Source organism: Knufia obscura, assembly GCF_036327395.1.
Source record: "Knufia obscura strain CCFEE 5817 isolate CBS 148926 chromosome Unknown scaffold_2, whole genome shotgun sequence".
NCBI classification, from domain to species: Eukaryota; Fungi; Ascomycota; class Eurotiomycetes; order Chaetothyriales; family Trichomeriaceae; genus Knufia; species Knufia obscura.
The window spans coordinates 511,408-529,527 of NW_027042688.1; the positions used below are offsets into that span (position 1 = coordinate 511,408).

The 18,120-nt window shown below is 51.2% G+C and overlaps 5 protein-coding genes across 5 annotated transcripts; 2 read left to right on the top strand and 3 right to left on the bottom strand.

Moving 5' to 3' along the window:
• Nucleotides 1-248: 248 nt before the first annotated feature.
• PMZ80_002055 (uncharacterized protein) lies at nt 249-5,624 on the top strand (the record flags this gene model as incomplete). Its single annotated transcript, XM_064870490.1, has 1 exon — nt 249-5,624. The coding sequence occupies one exon, from the start codon at nt 249-251 to the stop codon at nt 5,622-5,624; it is 5,376 nt and encodes a 1,791-aa protein (XP_064732943.1).
• A 1,046-nt stretch (nt 5,625-6,670) lies between these two features.
• Nucleotides 6,671-7,753, bottom strand: PMZ80_002056 (uncharacterized protein; the record flags this gene model as incomplete). The annotated part of the gene is made up of 1 exon (XM_064870491.1): nt 6,671-7,753. The coding sequence occupies one exon, from the start codon at nt 7,751-7,753 to the stop codon at nt 6,671-6,673; it is 1,083 nt and encodes a 360-aa protein (XP_064732944.1).
• A 1,386-nt stretch (nt 7,754-9,139) lies between these two features.
• On the top strand, nt 9,140-10,550 carry PMZ80_002057 (uncharacterized protein; the record flags this gene model as incomplete). Its single annotated transcript, XM_064870492.1, has 2 exons — nt 9,140-9,421; nt 9,468-10,550. 2 exons carry the CDS (start codon nt 9,140-9,142, stop codon nt 10,548-10,550), a joined length of 1,365 nt encoding a protein of 454 aa, XP_064732945.1.
• A 114-nt stretch (nt 10,551-10,664) lies between these two features.
• Nucleotides 10,665-12,671, bottom strand: PMZ80_002058 (uncharacterized protein; the record flags this gene model as incomplete). The annotated part of the gene is made up of 1 exon (XM_064870493.1): nt 10,665-12,671. The coding sequence occupies one exon, from the start codon at nt 12,669-12,671 to the stop codon at nt 10,665-10,667; it is 2,007 nt and encodes a 668-aa protein (XP_064732946.1).
• A 1,037-nt stretch (nt 12,672-13,708) lies between these two features.
• Nucleotides 13,709-17,617, bottom strand: MYO1_1 (class II myosin; the record flags this gene model as incomplete). The annotated part of the gene is made up of 1 exon (XM_064870494.1): nt 13,709-17,617. One exon carries the CDS (start codon nt 17,615-17,617, stop codon nt 13,709-13,711), a length of 3,909 nt encoding a protein of 1,302 aa, XP_064732947.1.
• Between the last annotated feature and the right edge of the window lie 503 nt (nt 17,618-18,120).

An 18,120-nucleotide genomic window follows, 5' to 3' on the forward strand; every position in this document is an offset into this window, starting at 1 on the left:
CCGCCTCCCTCCTTTGATCCACGCCACTCTTTGGTCGACTTTGTACAACATCACAGCCGCGCCGAACAAGATTTAGGATACGGGTTGTCACCAGTGGTATGTGGGATTGAGTTGAAGTAGCACAAGTCAGCACATGGTAGGAGGATATCTTTGTGAATATTGTTAGAAGAGGTGGATCCCGCGACTCTCATACAGCGATACTTCTTCAAATACAGCTTTGATGGTTACGCCAACGCCTATGCCCGATCATGCCATTATCTAGCGGCGGTGACAAGAATAGTCGACAGTCCTCTGGTACCAAATCCTTCCTCAGACAGAAACTTGGTCGCAGCGGCAAGGATACCGACAGTCGATCTGAGCCCAGTGTATATGATGCCAGCACCAATGGATCGTGGACTTCGAGACACAGCAGACAGGAGTCGGTAGCATCAACTGAGGGCGACGGAGAGCAGAGAAATGTTGGACTGAATATGAACGCAGGAGTCATGACCGCCATCCCCTACAACCCCAGCGATCCGAGGCCCTCACCTGCGAACGATCAATACGCTCAGCGAGAAGATTTACAGCCTTATCAGTTGTCTAGAGGCACCGACTTCCATCAGTATCCTGCTTTCGCCGGTTCTACTATGCCGCAGAATTCGGGAAACAGCGTTGCGCCGCCACGGCCGCCGCCTCACCAGAGTAATCTCACCATGGCTTCGAGTCAGCCGGGCGACAGAGGGACCAAACTGCAACAATGGGGTACTGCGAGGCCAGGGAGCAGTAATACAAATCACAGCACATACGACTCATTCTCAACAGCGGATTCCTCAGATAGGCCGAGGAAGTCCATGGATCAGATGAGCATACGGTCTACGGCTTCGTCGCAGACAGCAAACTCAGTTTTCTCCTCCGAAACCTCTGCCCGCACTGCAAGACCTTCGGAACGAGATTCCATGTCCATTATTTCCCCCACCCACAGCCGGCTAGGAAAGATTGCGAGTCATACTGGATGGCCAGCTCAGCAAGCTTCTCCATTCAATTCTACAACTTCTTTTGCACCAGCTGGTTTCCACTTGCCGCGGCCGAAGGATGACAAAGAGGTGGAGAGGATGTTTGTCGAGCTCATGCACAAACGAGGATGGCAAAATCTACCCGAAGCTGCGAGACGCCAGATGTTGGCATATGCGCCCGCGAAGAAATGGACTTTGGTGCACCAGGACAAACTGACCGAATGGCAAGGGGAGCAGAAGAGGCGCCAGCAAAGCAGACAGACTGACGCTCCACTGGCAGGACCTGATGTAGAAGGAAGCCCAGAGTGGTACGTGAGGAAGATCGTCGATGATACCATTACTCCGAAGCAGCTACAGTCGCTGAGTGTGAGCTTACGGACACAGCCAATCTTATGGGTGAGGGCCTTTATCGACGCTCAAGGTCAAATTGCCCTTACGAATGTCCTTATGAAGATCAACAGGAGGCAGCAAGCTGGTCCGGCTCCCGCACATTCAGTACAGTCAGATGAAAAGGCCCTGGATAAGGAATACGACATCGTCAAATGCTTGAAAGCTTTAATGAACAACAAATTTGGCGCCGATGATGCCCTCTCGAACAAGACAGTGCCAATAGCATTGGCAACATGCTTGAACTCGCCACGCTTACAGACGAGGAAGCTCGTCAGCGAGGTCTTGACGTATCTCTGTCATTGTACAGATAGTCAGGGTCATACCAAAGTGCTGCAAGCTATGGACTACGTCAAGAGTATGGTCGGCGAAAATGGCCGTTTCGATGCCTGGATGCGCTTATGTGAAGTTACTGTCGATGGTCGTGGCAAGATGGGCAGTCTTGTGGGTGCTAGCGATGAAGTTAGAAGCGGCGGCGTCGGCATGGAGAATCAGCTCATGGAATATGCCCTGGCAACACTCATCCTGGTCAACACAATCGTCGATGCCCCTGAGCACGACGTCCACCTTCGCTATGGCATCAGAACGCAATTCCATTCTTGCGGCATCAAGCGGATACTGACAAAGATGGAGAGCTTCCAGTATGAGCTTATTGACCGGCAAATCGAGAAGTTCCGCGAGAACGAAATCATCGACTATGAGGATCTACTGCAGCGGGAAAATTCGAGCCAGATGGACGGCGTTGAGCCAGAGTTCAAGGACATGACTGATCCGAAGGAGATTGCGGATGCCATTATGTCCAAAGTTCAAGGCACCAGGACGCAGGATCATTTCGTTTCGGCTATGCAACATATGCTTCTCATGCGGGAGAATCCTTACGAAGACCGACTGAGGATGTTCCAGCTCGTGGACTCAATGTTGAGCTATGTCGCGATGGACAGGAGGCTTCCGGATATGGACCTGAAGCAGAGTCTCAACTTTACTGTTCAAAGTTTGCTCGACAAGCTGCATACCGATGCAGAGGCACGATTGGCTTTCGATGAAACCACCGAAGCCAGGCAAATCGCCGATGCAGCAATTGCGGAGCGAGATGAGATGAAAGCCCAGGTTGAGATGGGCGCGGATGGTCTGATCAAGAAATTGCAGAAGCAGATTGAAGAACAGCAAGGCATAATCGACCTTCAGTCGCGGCAGACTGAGACCCTGAAATCTGAGCTGGCTGATCTGCAGCGGATACGTGGTCAAGAGCTGCAGAGGAATGAGCTGGAGACTCGTGAGCTGTATCTGATGCTCCGCGACGCACAAGATATTGCTGCATCAAACAACAACAAAATGACAGTACCAGGAGAAGCCCCGGCCAAGGCTCAAGGCATACTCGACCGTGAAAAGCTCATGGAGCGCCTTGAGAAACAGCTTGAAAGGACGAAGACGCAGTTCAAGCTGGAAGGCAAAGTCTGGGAACAACAGGGACCTTCAGACAGACTTCGCGAATTGCGCGAGCAAATGGATGACCAGATGGATGCTGATTTCCAAGAAAAGACACGACAACATCTCGGAAATAGCGTTATGGGAAGCGTTCACAGAAGCAATGCGAGCAGACGTTCCATAAGAAATCCGAGGAGAGCGGCCGCCGATGCGTTGCTCGAAAATGAGGAGGATGAATTCGAAGATGACCTCGAAAATGCAGTTTTCGAGAAGCCGAAAATTGTGGAGCTTGTCAGGCCAAAAGCTACCTCGCAGCAGAGAGATGAACGAGCAGGCATGCTATCGGAACTTCAGTCCAAGTTTAGAAAGGATACTTCGGTGGATGGTACGAGTGAAGATGGCACAGAAGGTGATGGCGTTACCACCGGCACGTCGCATCCCAGTCTTGAGGCAGACTCACCGAAAACGCCTTTGGATGAAGTTATGCAAGACAAGCCGAAGATCGAGTTCACGGGTCCTCCTCCGCCACCGCCTCCTCCACCTCCACCTATGTTATCCTCTGCTGCGCTCATGCCTGGCTTTGAAGGTGGGCCACCTCCGCCGCCTCCTCCCCCTCCAATGCTTGGATCTGGCGCGTCTAGTCCACTCATGCCGGGTTTTGCCGCTGGAGCGCCTCCTCCTCCTCCGCCACCCCCTCCGCCAGGAATGCCTAGCCCTCAGCTCGGCGGCCCTCCTCCACCTCCACCGCCACCAGGTGCGCCACCTCTACCTGGCATGCAGCATGGCCATTACCTACCACGAGCAATTTCGCCTGGTCTGCCTCAGATAGGCAGCCCCTTTCTTCGACCAAAGAAGAAGCTCAAGGCATTCCATTGGGACAAAGTCGACACACCAGAAGTCACTGTATGGTCGAGTCAAGCCAACCTTGCCGCCAAGGAAGAGAAGTACCAAGAGCTCGCACGAAAGGGTGTGCTCGACGAAGTGGAGAAGCTCTTCTCGGCCAAGGACATCAAGATCATCGGAAAAGGAAAAGAAGCCAAAGAAGATAAGAAGAGTATTATCTCTAGCGACATGCGCAAGAACTTTCATGTTGCACTTGCCAAGTTCAAGCAAGATTCCGCCGATGTGCTTGTCAAGAAGATCATTCAGTGCGATAGGGAAATCCTCGATAGCGCTGTTGTCATGGACTTTCTGCAAAGGGATGACCTGTGCAATATACCGGATAATGTGTCGAAGTTGATGGCACCCTACAGCAAAGACTGGACTGGGCCAGATGCAGCTGCATCGCAACGTGAACAAGACCCCTCGGAATTGACGAGAGAGGACCAAATATTCCTGCAGACTGCTTATGAGCTGCACCATTACTGGAAGGCAAGAATGCGTGCACTGGCTCTTACCAGAAATTACGAAGCTGAGTACGATGAAATCTCGAAGAAATTGAAAGAGGTGGTCGATGTGTCAGAAGGAATTCGCGACTCGACGTCTCTCATGAGCGTGCTGGCTCTCATCCTCGACATTGGCAACTACATGAACGACGCCAACAAACAAGCTTCTGGTTTCAAGCTCAGCTCTCTTGCACGGCTCGGGATGGTCAAAGATGACAAGAACGAGTCCACTTTTGCAGATCTCATCGAACGAATCGTTCGAAATCAGTACAGCCAATGGGAAGTGTTTGTGGACGATATCTCCGGTGTGGTCCCTGCCGCCAAACTCAATGTTGACCAGCTACGGCAGGACGCTAAGAAGTACATCGACAACATCAAGAACATTCAGCAATCCCTCGACATGGGCAACCTCTCTGATCCGAAGAAGTTCCACCCGCAAGACCGTGTCGCGCAAGTCGTCCAACGATCAATGAAAGACGCACGCCGCAAAGCCGAGCAATTGGGCCTGTACCTCGAGGAGACAAGCCGTATCTTCGACGACATCATGACATACTTCGGCGAAGACAATACCGATGAGAATGCTCGACGGGAGTTCTTCGCTAAATTAGCTGGTTTCGTGACTGAGTGGAAGAAGAGCAGAGAGAAGAATGTGATTCTGGAAGACAACAGAAGAAAAATGGAAGCTAGCATCGCGCGGAAGAGAGCAGCTGTTAATAACGCTGCTGAACGTGCAGGTGCCACTGGCGATGGTACTACTTTACCTACGACCGCGAATTCCGGTGCCATGGACAGCTTGCTCGAGAAACTCAAGGCCGCAGGGCCAGGAAAAGATCAACGGGATCGAAGACGCAGAGCGCGACTGAAAGATAGACATCAGGATCGTGTAGCTAGCGGAGCACAGTTGCCTGAGGTTCGCGTCAAGGACGGTCTAGAGGAGGCGAGGGGTATCACTCCAATCAATGAAGGCCTGGATACACCCGGTGGAGATGACACACCCACAACGAAGAACACATCCGAAGGTGAAGACGTTGCAGATCGCGCTGCGAGTCTCCTCGCTGGTCTCCGGTCTAAGGCGCCAGATGACGCAGGCGACGGCATAAGCGTCCGACGTCGCCGTGAGAACGCAGATGAAGAACGACGGGCACGGAGGGCGAGAAGGCGGACGCAACAGGCGAAGAGCTCTGAGACGGGCGAGCGGGCGATGAGTCCGGATCCGGATGATGAACCTGCTAGTATCAACGGTCAGGTTAATGGCGTTGGCAAACGGGATAGTAGTGATGGTATGGGGAGCCCGGTGTTACAGAGTGCGGCTTTGCCCACACCGAGTATTGTGGTTAGTCCGACGCCGGAGGATGACGACGTTCGGAGGAATCAACAGCAACAGTCCGAAGCTCAAGAGGGGAGCAAGGAGAGACCGGTGGAGATACCTGAGTAGGGAGCGGGTAATGTTTATCCTAATGGGTTGGGAACCTGGAGGGTGAGAAGACGGATGGGTGGGAGTCCGTTGAGGGGGGTGGTTAATATTTGATGGAAGCTTCCGATGCAGAACCATCTGTCAGGAAAGTGGCTGTGAATTGGATTCTCTGTTGGCATAGTTATGCATTGCATTGTTGGCCACGGATGTCGATGTTGGGTTTGACATCGTGGTTGGCTGTCAGGTTCTTGAGCGATTATAGTGTATTCGGTGTTGCTGGTACGATAGTCTAGCGTGCATAGTATTAACTACTGTTCTGCTGTAGCATCTTCATGTGAGGCCTGACTTGGTCGAGCTCGAGTACCCCTGGCTGTCTGCGCTTCGCTCCTCCTTGTATTATCGATAGCTCTAGAGTTGGCTCCAGAGTTGACTCGAGTTTTTGTACTACTGACTCGGTATGAACATCCAACTTGCTCAGAGCGCAGGCAACTGCGCAGCGCAGGTCGCAGCTTCATTTCTCGAGCTGGTCGCTGCGCTGCGCCATTTTAGGTAGAGTATATCATAGCTGATGCATACTTAATACAGTATAGCTTCTTCTCATCCGGCCCTGCCACACTTCGATAGGGGCGTCTACCCTATCACGTGCTCAACGGATTAGGGTTAGCTCGCAGTATGTAGAATTGCGCTGCTTGCTCAATCGGAGCATCCTGCTGGATGGATGCCGACGTACGTAAGTCGCGGACATATGGAACAGTAGCACATTGAATCATGGTTCGACCCGATAAGCAAAGGTAGTTGTGGCTCGTTTGGCATGACTTGCGGATGCCTCCTCGAGTTGCTTGGAAGCCCTCTGTTCATGATATGCGAGGCAAAATAATGTTATCTAGGTAACGACTGTTGCATCGTCGGCAGTGGACTATCCACGCCACCATCTCATATGTACCACACAGTCTAAGCTTACAGAGACCGCATTGGCGATACCTCAATTCCTGTAGTTGCATTCATGTGTTCCAGCCATGTTACCGGACACCATTCGTTAAGTTCCATAATTATCCAAACAATCTTTCTCAGACAGTGGTATCGGATCGCGTTACGTTCGGATGAAGGGCGAAGATCTTCTCAACTACTGGTGATACAAGCTGTTCCCAAGGCTGTTTCTTAGCTGCGGCACTTAGGAACTCGCTTGTTGCATTAATAGCAGCCCTTCCACCGTACAGGCTGTTGAAAGAATCCAAGTTGTTTGGATTGGGATTGTCGCCTCCTTGTCCATCGGCTTTGCCATGCGCTCCTGAGTCTTGTCCTTTGTAGCAATGGAAGTTCTGAATCAAGCCGGTACCACTGTTATCCCGGCGGCAGTGTCCCTTAGCGTATGAGTCTTCAATGACATGGCAGCACGACCCGATGGCTCTCAACTGAATGTTTGGATACTTGTATGCGCCAGTTGTACCCATCAACAAACCCTTGAATGTCGTCCCTCCATGACCTGTTCTGTCATTGAAATGGGCACTAAGCTCTGTGTTCTTGACAAGAGTATCGGGTCCAATGCCGTTGCCGATGAAGAGGTTGTACATAATCCTGAGCCATCGAACGAGTTTATTCTTGGTGTCTTGGGGCTCCTCACCGACCACTGAGCCCATTGCATGAATGAACTGGAGGTCACCAAAATGGGATCGTTGGGTAAGATTGGTCTTTTTGCCCAATTTGAACTCCGTATACCACTGAATTCCTTTTCCATAGCTGCGGTTGGTATCAGGCTTGTTATTGAATAGCTGGCAATTTGGGTCATCATTCCAGAAAACTCCTCTGATGATCTCAAACTGGGCATCGGAAAGCGACGTTAATATTTTGTTGTTCCAGGAGCCATCGTTAAGGCCGGAGTTGATGACGGCTGCGATAGTCAAATTCTCGTGCACAGCCTTTTTGATACCAAATGTCTTGCCGAAAAGCTTCACGAGAGGCACCTGGATTTCGAACTTCGATCCATCGTCAGGCACACTCACAGTTGTGCCGTCAGCATCAACGAGACTCAGGTCAACTTCATCATTCTCGTCCCCAAAGGGACGATCGTAGCTGCCCTCCTCAGAATCATGGATAGGCTTCTGTTCCGGCATTGGCTCAAACTCAGTGTCGTCGAACATAGAGTCATCCATGGTGGTGGGCATGGTTACGTGTTGGTGTATACGAGGTAAGGCAGATGAAGTTCACAAGCAAAGTCGCAATTGATCTTCGGAATTGAGTAAGGCAGATGTTGTTGGCAAAGAGGTTCAATGTCTGGGGTCACATCTCGCCTTTATAGACAGAGCTCACCATGACTTGAAAACCAGGCGCTGAACCTTTTCACCTGCCATAGAAGTGCCATGTGATCTGGCCGCCTCTTCTCGTGTAGCGAGCTGAGGAGTTGCATTAGCAGTAAAGAGGCGTTGGATTTGCTGGCCGCTTGAACGAAGGCTGAAGGACATAAGTCGTTGCACAGGTGTGCAGAGATGCGACTACTCAGCTGGACAAGGTATGTGGCTGCAGCTTGTTCGAGCTCAGGCAGGGTAGGTATTGTAGAGCTGAAGGGCGCATTAGCATTTCTTCCACCATTTCTCGCAAGACTGCGCTATGGGCCGATAACTTCATCCTCATGCCTAGTTCATGGACAGCAGTGGAGGGCTTGTTTGCGAAAGATGTGAAGAATATCGAGCTTATTGCGTCGAAGTGCTCGGAGACTGTCAGCTCTCGCTTATAGTCTCTGCTGCTATCTGACCCTTGTCCACGTGGCTGAGCTGATGTATTCATTGTACAACCGACTCTCATGCTTTCGCCAACAGGGGAGCTATCGACAGAATGATGTGCTCTGGCATGCTGTTGTTCTTGGTAGACGCGATAGTATCACGATGTTAAAAGTATGAGGTGTGATCGATTGGCTTGCCTCGTGATCACAAATTTCAACCAGTGATCAATTGGTAAAGTGGCTCCTTAATGTTGAAGTCTCGACCCTTCAGCAGCCAACTCGATTCAGTACGCGCTGAGGCGCTCAACATGTACAGAGCAGAGATTCCTGTTTTCTTGGCTCAATCTTCACAACTATCCGGAGCCAATCAGAGATCGGGTGATGTTTGCGGGGAAGATCCACTTACTGTAGGAGTTGACAGATTACACTGGCAGTAGAGATCCTGCAGCAACCATTCCGACGCCACGGAAGTCCAGCTCGAAACTCAGCTTCAGCCGATACTCGTGCACCAGCGGGCATTCTCTCACAGATACCCGAGATGTTCAAACTGTTGACTGGTTCGCGTGGCGTTCTTCGCATGAACTATTGATTATCGAGACCGCCTCCTGATGCACATTCCGTACAAGTCAGACTGCGCGGGTCTAGAACGTGTTTCCCAACAGGTCAATACGGCGTTCTCTATACGACAATGCCTGCACTGAGGCATATATACGAGCTTTACCAGGTAGCCAGAAGTCAGCGCAGGACGGTGAATACCTTCTGGCATCAATGAATCGGCCTCATCTGCTGGGTGGCGGTCATTGATTCAACACTGAGCACCATGGAGCAACACAACTGGGGAGCCTACTTCGACAAAGTCTTCGAGGAGCCTGATTACATTTGTGAAAACGGAATCTGTGACACTGATGCACTCGAGCGCTCCAATGCACATCTGAATCAGAGACTGTCGCAGCTTCTGACAGCGTCAGAAACAACGTGGCCGGAACCGGAAGAGACAGTCCCTGTAATAACACCAACTCCACGTTCTGAGGTCACTCCCTCTAGATCAGCTGTTCTACCTTTACAGTCAAATGTTTGGAATGGCACAGAACTATTGAATTATGTTTGTGCTCTCTATGCTGTCTTGTTATTCCGCTAAGCTTGGGTAGCATGCACAAATCACAGTCGGTCAACTGCCAAAGCCATTTTTTGTCGCTCTCGATACGGGTTCAAGTCTACTTTGGATACAGTCTCAGGTGAATCAAAGGGATGCACCTGTGGAAGACCAAAGCACATATATCCCAGAACATTCAACAACATCCAAAAACCTTGGCAAATCAATTGATGTTCTTTACGCGGATCAGTCGTCAGTGACGGCAGCTGTGTATGCAGATGAGATCACTGCAGGCAAGCTTACGGCAGACTCACAGACATTTGGCGCCGCCTCCACAACGAACATCAGAGACGCATTCCGCAAAAAGTCTTCAAACGGGATCATGGGCCTCGCCTTACCAGTGAAACAAGACCCTAACCTTGTGGGGATCGATCTCAGCAACCTCGTTCTTAATCTGTACCAAAGCCGACGCGTAAAGTACGCCTCGATGTCCATAGTCGGACCACGAAACAACCCAAAGAACGCCGAACGAATAGACAAAGAACGACAGATGCAGCCACGAGGATATTTCATTGTTGGCTCAGTGGATCCCAAGTTCTATACTGGCCACATATCGTGGCTGCCACGACAGGATGTGAACCGCTGGATCATCGAGCTCAATGAAGTCATCGTCAACGACCAAGTAGTGTTGAGGAATCAACGTGCTCTGATTGATACCGGAACTGCCTTCATGCTTGCCAATGCTGAAGCTTACAAAACGATCATGAGAAGCATTGCTGATGCCAGGTCGTTCAAGCCTGGCTACTTCTCCTATCCAGAGTCCAGCTTGACATCCATTGGGTTCAAATTCGGCGAAAGAACGATACTGCTGCGCCAGAGCGACTTTAGCTTGGGTCAAAAGAAGTATCCGATGAACGCTACGGGTGCACCAGATACTTCTCAGCCTGCCAGGTACGTTTCGAGTATCATAAGACAAGACTCTTGGCCTGAGGACTTTGGCAACGATCTTTGGGTGCTTGGAGGTATTTTCATTGACAATGTCGTGGTCATTTTCGATTTCAGTGGCAAGCGTATTGGTCTTGCTGACATCAGTGAAGACGACCCGCAATATGATCCCGGTGCATTCGAGGCGGTTTAAGCTTGTGAACGGAACGATAATGCTGTTATGTTTCGAAAGCAGAGTATAGGTTTTGGCTGTTGACCAGGACGGATCATGCTTCGCGCTTCAATGCCAATCCATGCAACCACATCCCTAAAAAGCCATCCTCCCCGTCTTCACCGTCTTCAGTATCCCAACCTCAGCCAACCTCTCAACAACATTAAACAACACAAAATCACACCCCCTCTTCGCTACAACACTAACCGTAACAGGAACCATCTCCACCACCTGCGTAACATTACTAAAGTACCCTACCTGCCCAATCGGAATCGTATAGTCCGCACATCCAGCAAACGAGCAAAAGTTCACTCCCGAAGTAAGAACACCAGGCGGCGTGTAACTCAACCGTGCGGTAGTGACGTTGTTCCGATCGAGGAGGTCCTCCTCCCTGTAACTGGGAAGACCACCTGTCCCAATATCGTAGATCCAGAGGCTGCTATCGGCGCAGGAGCCCATGGTGGGGTTTCCGTTGCCAAGGAAGTCGTGGTTCATCCAGGAGCTAAAATTGCGTTTTATGGCGAGGGCGTTGTCGTATTGGGCTTGGGTGTAGTTCTCGGGTGTACGGGTTATCCAGCCTGGGCGACGGGCTGGGTCGATGGGTGGGAAGCGGCCGGCGTATTTCGAGGACCAGGCTGTCAGGAGGGGTTCGGCGACTTCGAGCCATTGCGTGCGGGTGTTGAGGAGAGAGGAGGCGTTGTTGCGGTATGTTGTGTTTGTTACAGCGGGATCTGGGTGGGTGAGGAGGATGTTTGTGATGTTTGTTGTGATGGTGGTGATGTTTAGGGCTGTGTTGAGGTCTGAGTAGAATTGTTTGATTAGGGCGTTGGCGGCGGGGTTGCGGACGGGGAGGTAATCCGGGTCGTAGTAGATTGTGGTTGGGAGGTCGTAGCTGTCTACTATGGACAATGGTTCCAGGCCGTTGGTGCTTGGATCTTGATGCATGTCGGGACGGTACCAGTTTTTGGCAAAGTGCGACCACACGAGTGGGTCACGAGCGAAGACACCGGCTGTGTCTTGGGCTGCACCGAGTGGATTCACACCAACTAGAGAGATCATTCCTTGGCTTGGACGATTGCCGTAAGTGCCTGAGACCGCAGCGGGACGTCGGACTGAAGAGCCTGTATCGGAGCCGATTGCATGGTCGAGCCAGTTGTAGGCCGCAATCGAGCAGCCTGCACCCGCTGAGGACGCCGAGCAGGTCAGCCACTCGTCACCTCGGGGGTTGAATGGATACTGAACGTCATACCAGTCCCACGGGTCGGCACCAGACGCGAATTGAGCTGTCTTTTGCTTTCCAACAATAATACCGCCTAGATCAATGATTTGCTGAATAGATGGTGCAGTTTCGTTTGCGATCGGTGTAATCTCCGCCCAGGCTCTGCTGCCAGCTGAGGTTTGAGTTCCTGCCAAATCGTAGAGGTCCTTGACTGCAACGCGAACACCTGCAAGTGGTCGTGGGTCAGACCAGCTGTATATCCTCGAGGGCACCGGGATGAGCAGGTCTTGAAACTCTGTCAGAAGGTTGGGCAGTGCTTGGTATGTGCCAACTTCTGGCGCAGGGTATGTGCCAAAGACAAAGTCGCGGTACCGGTCCTGGTAGAGCCTATAGACCTTCGAGAGGCTTATGGACCCGTCGCTGGCAATGCTGGCAAGATATGGGCCAGGTTCAACAGTGCTTGGCAAGCCGTGGTCGAGCAATGTCGAGTTAATGCCGCTGAGGTAGGATGATGCATCGGCCCCAAGCTGTGCAGTTCCGGCACAAGTTGAGGAGATGAACGTGCCATGCAAGAATGACTCGCTGAACACATCGTCGCCTGTATGGTAGCTGTCGATTGTGCTGCTGATAGTGCTGGCATCTATGGTGCACCCGTCGACCTTCAGGACAGTGACCGGAGCGAAGCCAGGTTCTCCACTAATGCCATTAACTGTCGTGACAGGTTTCGAAACACTGGCGAGGTAGGTGATGTCGCCCAAGTCGAAGACGAGGTCGCCATATTTGATGCTGGTCACTGGCTGAACAGCCTGCGATCGTTTGAGAGGGGCAGCAAGTGTAAGTGAGAGCAGGGCTGTTGCAGCCAGAGCTGATTTGTAGCTCGCCATATCAACTTTCCTGCTGCCGAGTACATGTTGAGCCACGAGACATGGCTGTTTTATACCATTCAGCACGAATCCATGTGCCAGTACCGGCCTCTTATCATAGCTCTTGCAGATGAGTGGTCTTGCGCAGCCTCCGGCTACCACGTTTCCAGCTTGACCCTACATCTGGATTTGCAGAATGCAAGCTTCACCGGGTTCAGCATCTTGGTAGCGTCTACGAAGAGAGCAGCCGAAGGCTTCTTTTGAGGAACCGAACTCGTAGAGGAAGGAGGTCAATGCATAGCTAATAGGAGACTCTCGATAAGGCGGACTTGGCAGAGGACATGTGCGTGCCCAGCCTTTTTCTTATCGTCTGCAGGACTCACACAATGCCATGTGCCTGACCACTGCTTCTCGTCGGCAATAGGGACGGCGGATTAGCGACATGACTGTGCCGGGAGCTCATGAGTATGTGCTTCTGTTAGCAGAAAGTCGGGGGACATGCTTTTGTGATGGTGATGAGGGTTGGACTGAGGTCCAAGGTGTCCGCATCGAGCTCTGGTGTCTGCCCGAACACGTGCTATTAGCGATCAAGAAGACTGATCGACACAAGTGGCATTTCTGCCTGAACACAAATGGGAGTCACCGTCTGTGTACTTTTCTCGAAGAGGTCACAGAAGGACTGCCGTAAGCAATAGCAATTAATGGTATGGGAAGGCACAACCAAGTAGACTTTTGAGGTCTGCGCCAGGGTCGAAACTGCTACCTGTGAAAGAGAGAGCTTAGACCGGAAACAACAGTTTGTCGAGCAATAATCAATATTACGCTCAACAGTAACTACCTGCACACTATCTGACGACTCGGATCCAACAATCACCACCAACCCCATCCATCCCGTGTGCTTGCAGCCAAAACCCAAATACTACGCCACTGTCCACCGTCGCCATGCATGAATCTCATCAACCATTACTCAATCAACCCTACAGAATCAACATCAACGCTCATCAGACGCATACACACCATGGGTATCTTCCCCCCCTATCCATCGATACAAGCATCCCTCACATATTACTTCCAAAATGACTATCAAAAAACGGCATAATCCCCTCAAGTTTCCTCCTCACCTCCTCCGCCTCCCGATCCATCAGCGCCCTCTTCCTCCTCACATCTTCCATCTCACGCTCGACGTCACTATGCCTCCTAGCCGCATCGTCATGCCGCTGTTTCAGACTCTTATTCTCGCTCTGCAGTTTGCCCAGCTGGTCCTCTGAATCCTGGAGTTGTCGCCTTGCGGTGGCAATCTCGTTATCTTTCTGGCGGAGGACGGTTTCGTGGTGCTGTTTCGAGGAGGAGAGATTGTCGAATTTAGCTTGGAGATCGTCGTTGTCGGCCTCGAGATCTTGCATTTGCGCGCGGAGGCTCGTCAGTTCCTTGTTGGCTGCCAGTAGACGTGCTTCTACATCTTGGACGCGCTGGTCTTTCTTCACGACGAGATCCTCGAGGTCGTCTAGTTTGCGGTCTTTCGTGCCGAGTTGGCTGTTTAGACTGCGTAGTTGTGATTCGAAGGAGTTTGTGTTGCGCTCTTTCTCTTCGTTTGCGGAGCGCTGCAACGATTCAAGTTTCTTTTCTAGGTCATCGGATCGTCGATCTTTCTGTGAGAGTTGGGATTTAAGGCTTCGTAGTTCTGCTTCGAGACCCGATATCTTGGTGTCTTTCTCACGGTCGCTGGTTGAATGGTTCGACTCCAGCTCGTGTATTTTGCGGTCTTTGACACCCAGCTGTGAGCGGAGGGAGCGGATCTCTTGATCAAGACCGTCGACTTTCGACGTATCTCGCTCGGCATGTTCGAGCTCGTCGTTGAGGTCTTCCACTTGCTTCTGGAGGTCTTTCTTGTCTGATTCGAGCCTCGTGATGATCTGGCCTGCTTGTATCACCTGATCGCGACGTGTTACTAGTTCTTCCTCGCCTTGCTGCTTGCCGTCGATGGCCGCATCAAGTTGGTCTTCGAGTTGTTCCTGCTCGACAATGGCTTCAGCAAGCTTTTCGCTCAGTTCATTTTCTCTGAGCTGCAGCCGCTTGAAGATCTCCTCTTTGTCTAGTGCTAGCGCTCGTTCCGCTTCTAGCGTCTGCTGGATTTGATGCATGTTGAGTTCCGCCCTTCTTCGTTCCTCCTCTACTCTCTGTCGCTCATGCTGGTCTTGCCTCATCTTCGTGTGTAGTTGCTCAATCCGCTCATCGCGCTTCTTAACCTCACTTGCTGTTCTGGTTGCGCCTAGCAGTGGTCGCATGCGTACAAAGAGCCGCCACCAAGGATTCGCTTGCAGATCGAGGTAGACATTGAGGTTTCGTTGGATGACTCGAGTCGCTTCTGCACGATACAGCTGCTTGTATGCTATCCTCCGCTGCATGAAGCCTCGAGCGACTGATTGAAAGCGCGACATGATTTCGCGGATAAGACTGTCTCTTTGTTCCTCAAGATCAGCCAGCACACCGGCCCTGAAGAAGACTTTTGTGATACCAACGCGGAATACTGATCGATCTAGGTTCAGCCGGTCGAGTATGATCTTTGCGGCTTCTTGTCCTCCAAGGTACCCTTTCGGCATGTTCTGGCATAGTACTTCGTATCTTGATCGGAATTCTGCAAATGTCAACCTGTTGGGGAAGCCTGTTCTGGCTATTCGGATGCCTTCGAGAACGCCGTTGCACCGAAGCTGATCAAGGACGAGCGGTGCATTGAATTGTTTCGCTTTCTTTTTGTGGTTGGGTAATATGCAACGGACGAAATGTGGTTGTGTTGAGTGAAGTTGTCTCATCAAACTTGTCAGCTGCTCCTTATGCCTCTGAGCCACTGTTCTGAACAAGCCCTTCTTCACCCTGCTTCGTGGGCTGTAGAGCTCATCACTTTCGTCAACGCAATCGCTGAAGAGGGTGGAGACATGATCATCTCTCGAGGATGCGAGAAGCCTTGTAAGGTTGTCGTTCAGAGGATCTTTGTTCTTTTCCAGCCAGCCGTCCGTCGAATATTCGACCTCCGCAGCATAATGTGTCAGAATGAAACCTTGTCGAGGTCGTGCAGCAGAGTACTTGGGCGTCTTCTTTTCCCAGAGCGCGTGCAACTTGTCCGTGAATGATTTGTCTGTCGCTTTTGGCATAACTGAGTCCTCGTCAAGACATGAGAAAATGCCTATCGGGTTGGGCAGTTCAATCAGGTCGATTGTTGGCTGTAGGTCTTTGCCGAAGTCGATGAACTGCCATTCAATTTGTTCTCTGGCATATTCCTCTTGCTCAAGAACGAACATGTAGTGGTTGAAGAATTGTTGCAGCTTCTCGTTGGTGTAGTTGATGCATAGCTGCTCGAAGCTGTTGTTCTCGAAGATTTCGAATCCAGCGATATCAAGAACGCCGATAAAGTGGTTGTCATCGCTGGTCAAGCCACCACGGTCCAGCCGTTTGTTGATCCTGCTGACCAGGTCACCAAATTCTCTTTCGTAAATACCTTTGGCAAGAGCGTCCAAGGCGAATCGTACCTGCTCTGCGGTCTGTACTTTTTCAACCCATTCTCTGCCTGCTTTGACCTTTGGATGCAGCAAGCCCCTAATGAATGGCTCTGTCTGCACACCGAGAAGTCGACACGCCTTGTCCAACGACGCCTTTGCTTCTGCCGTTAGCATCGCCTGATCGGTGGCACGACTTTCTTGCTTGGCCGCAACATTGCCAATATGCAGCACGGCAGCAATTGTTCTAAATATTGCATTCTGCTCTTGCTCGGAGAAACCCATCACATGGAATGCTTCGATTAGATAGTTCCACTCGTCACGGTCCGAAACACCTCCGATGGTATCATTGCCGCCTCGAAGGTAGGCGAAGTCCTCGATATCGAGACCGGAGAGTAAAAGAGACTCGCGCTGGCGCTTGTCTGCACCGGCAAGCATCTGGTAGAAGACATGGTAGCTCCGTTCTTGCTGGCTGACTTTGACGACCCTGGACTTCTCAAGCAGATACCAATCGATGAAAGCGCCTGCGATCTGACCTGATCTTGTAAATTGTATTCTGATGAACTTTCCGAAACGTGAGGAGTTGTTGTTTCGTACAGTTTGCGCATTACCGAACGACTCGAGGATCGGATTGGCTCGTAATATCTGCTGTGACAAGTTCGAAAGCTGCTTTGCAGGCGATCGTCCTGCTAGTGGAGTGTCTAAATCTGATGTGGCTACTGCAGCGAGGTATTGGATGACTTTCTTGGTGTTCTCTGTCTTTCCTGCGCCAGATTCACCAGTAACCAGGATGCTCTGATTCTCACCTTCCTCTACCAGCCGACGAAAGGCAGCATCTGCGACAGCGAAAATATGTGGTCTGGTGTCTTCTCTTGTTTGGCCCTTGTACATGCGCACATAATCGTTGCCATAAATGGGAAGTGGGCAATATGGATTTATGGCGACCAAGAACAGCCCCGAGTATGTGTATATCAGGTCCGACTGGTATCGTGTTTGCAGGTTGTGGATGACTGAGGCTTCGTTGAGGTGGGTGAGCTCAGCCATATCGTCGGCCTTATCGAACTTGGCTGGATTGACCTTATCGACATCGCCCAAGTCAACCTCCATCTGCGCGCCACTCTCAAATTGTACAAGGACTCTCTGTTGCGACAAGTCCTCGACGATCCAACCTCGCACAAATGCCTTTTCTGGATCTCTGACCCAAACATATCTCCTGCCAGAGAAGTCATTTTCTCCTTCAATGGCCGAAACCCTGTCTTCACTCTTTCGGAATTCTTCAGACTTGACAAAGGGAGGTGCGAATGTACTTGAAGAGCTTGATCTCTGTATCGAATTTCCTCTGATATGTGTTGGAATTGGACTGAAATTAGGAGCGGGTGACTGTGATTGTTGTCGACTCTGGCCCAATGCATTTGGGGTCGCGAATCGTGTCTGTTTCTGTTGACTCGACGGCGACAGCGGCATTGCTTGTGACATTTCTGTCGTTACTGGAGTTGGGGAATTGTGTCTGCTGTATCTTTGGCCATGGTTATTGCTGAATGGCGTCGATGAAGGACTGACTTCGTGCAAAATCATGTTTGCTCAATTATCGTGTATCATGCATGGTAATCTATGTCGACGACGAGATGCAAGTACTGGCAGACCATCGACGTAGATTACTTGTTTCTGGCGCTAATCTCGACCCCAGCTTCGTCTGTTGTGATCGCCCGTTGTTGAGGACAACCAATCCTCCGAGACGCGTCATAGGGCATTTCCGGGCACCAAGGCAGCAAAATAAATCTCGCGATCACGTGCCTCAAGCGCGACCAAGTCGTGAGATGCAGTGCAGGATTAATGAAACCATCTCATCCAGTACCATTCCTCGCAGCACCATATCACTCTCAATTGCGCCTCGTCCTCGAGTGCATCGCATTGATGATTTCACCTGCTCTTTGGTGACTGCTGAAACGACTCGAGGTTCTGGAAGGCCTCATCGACCT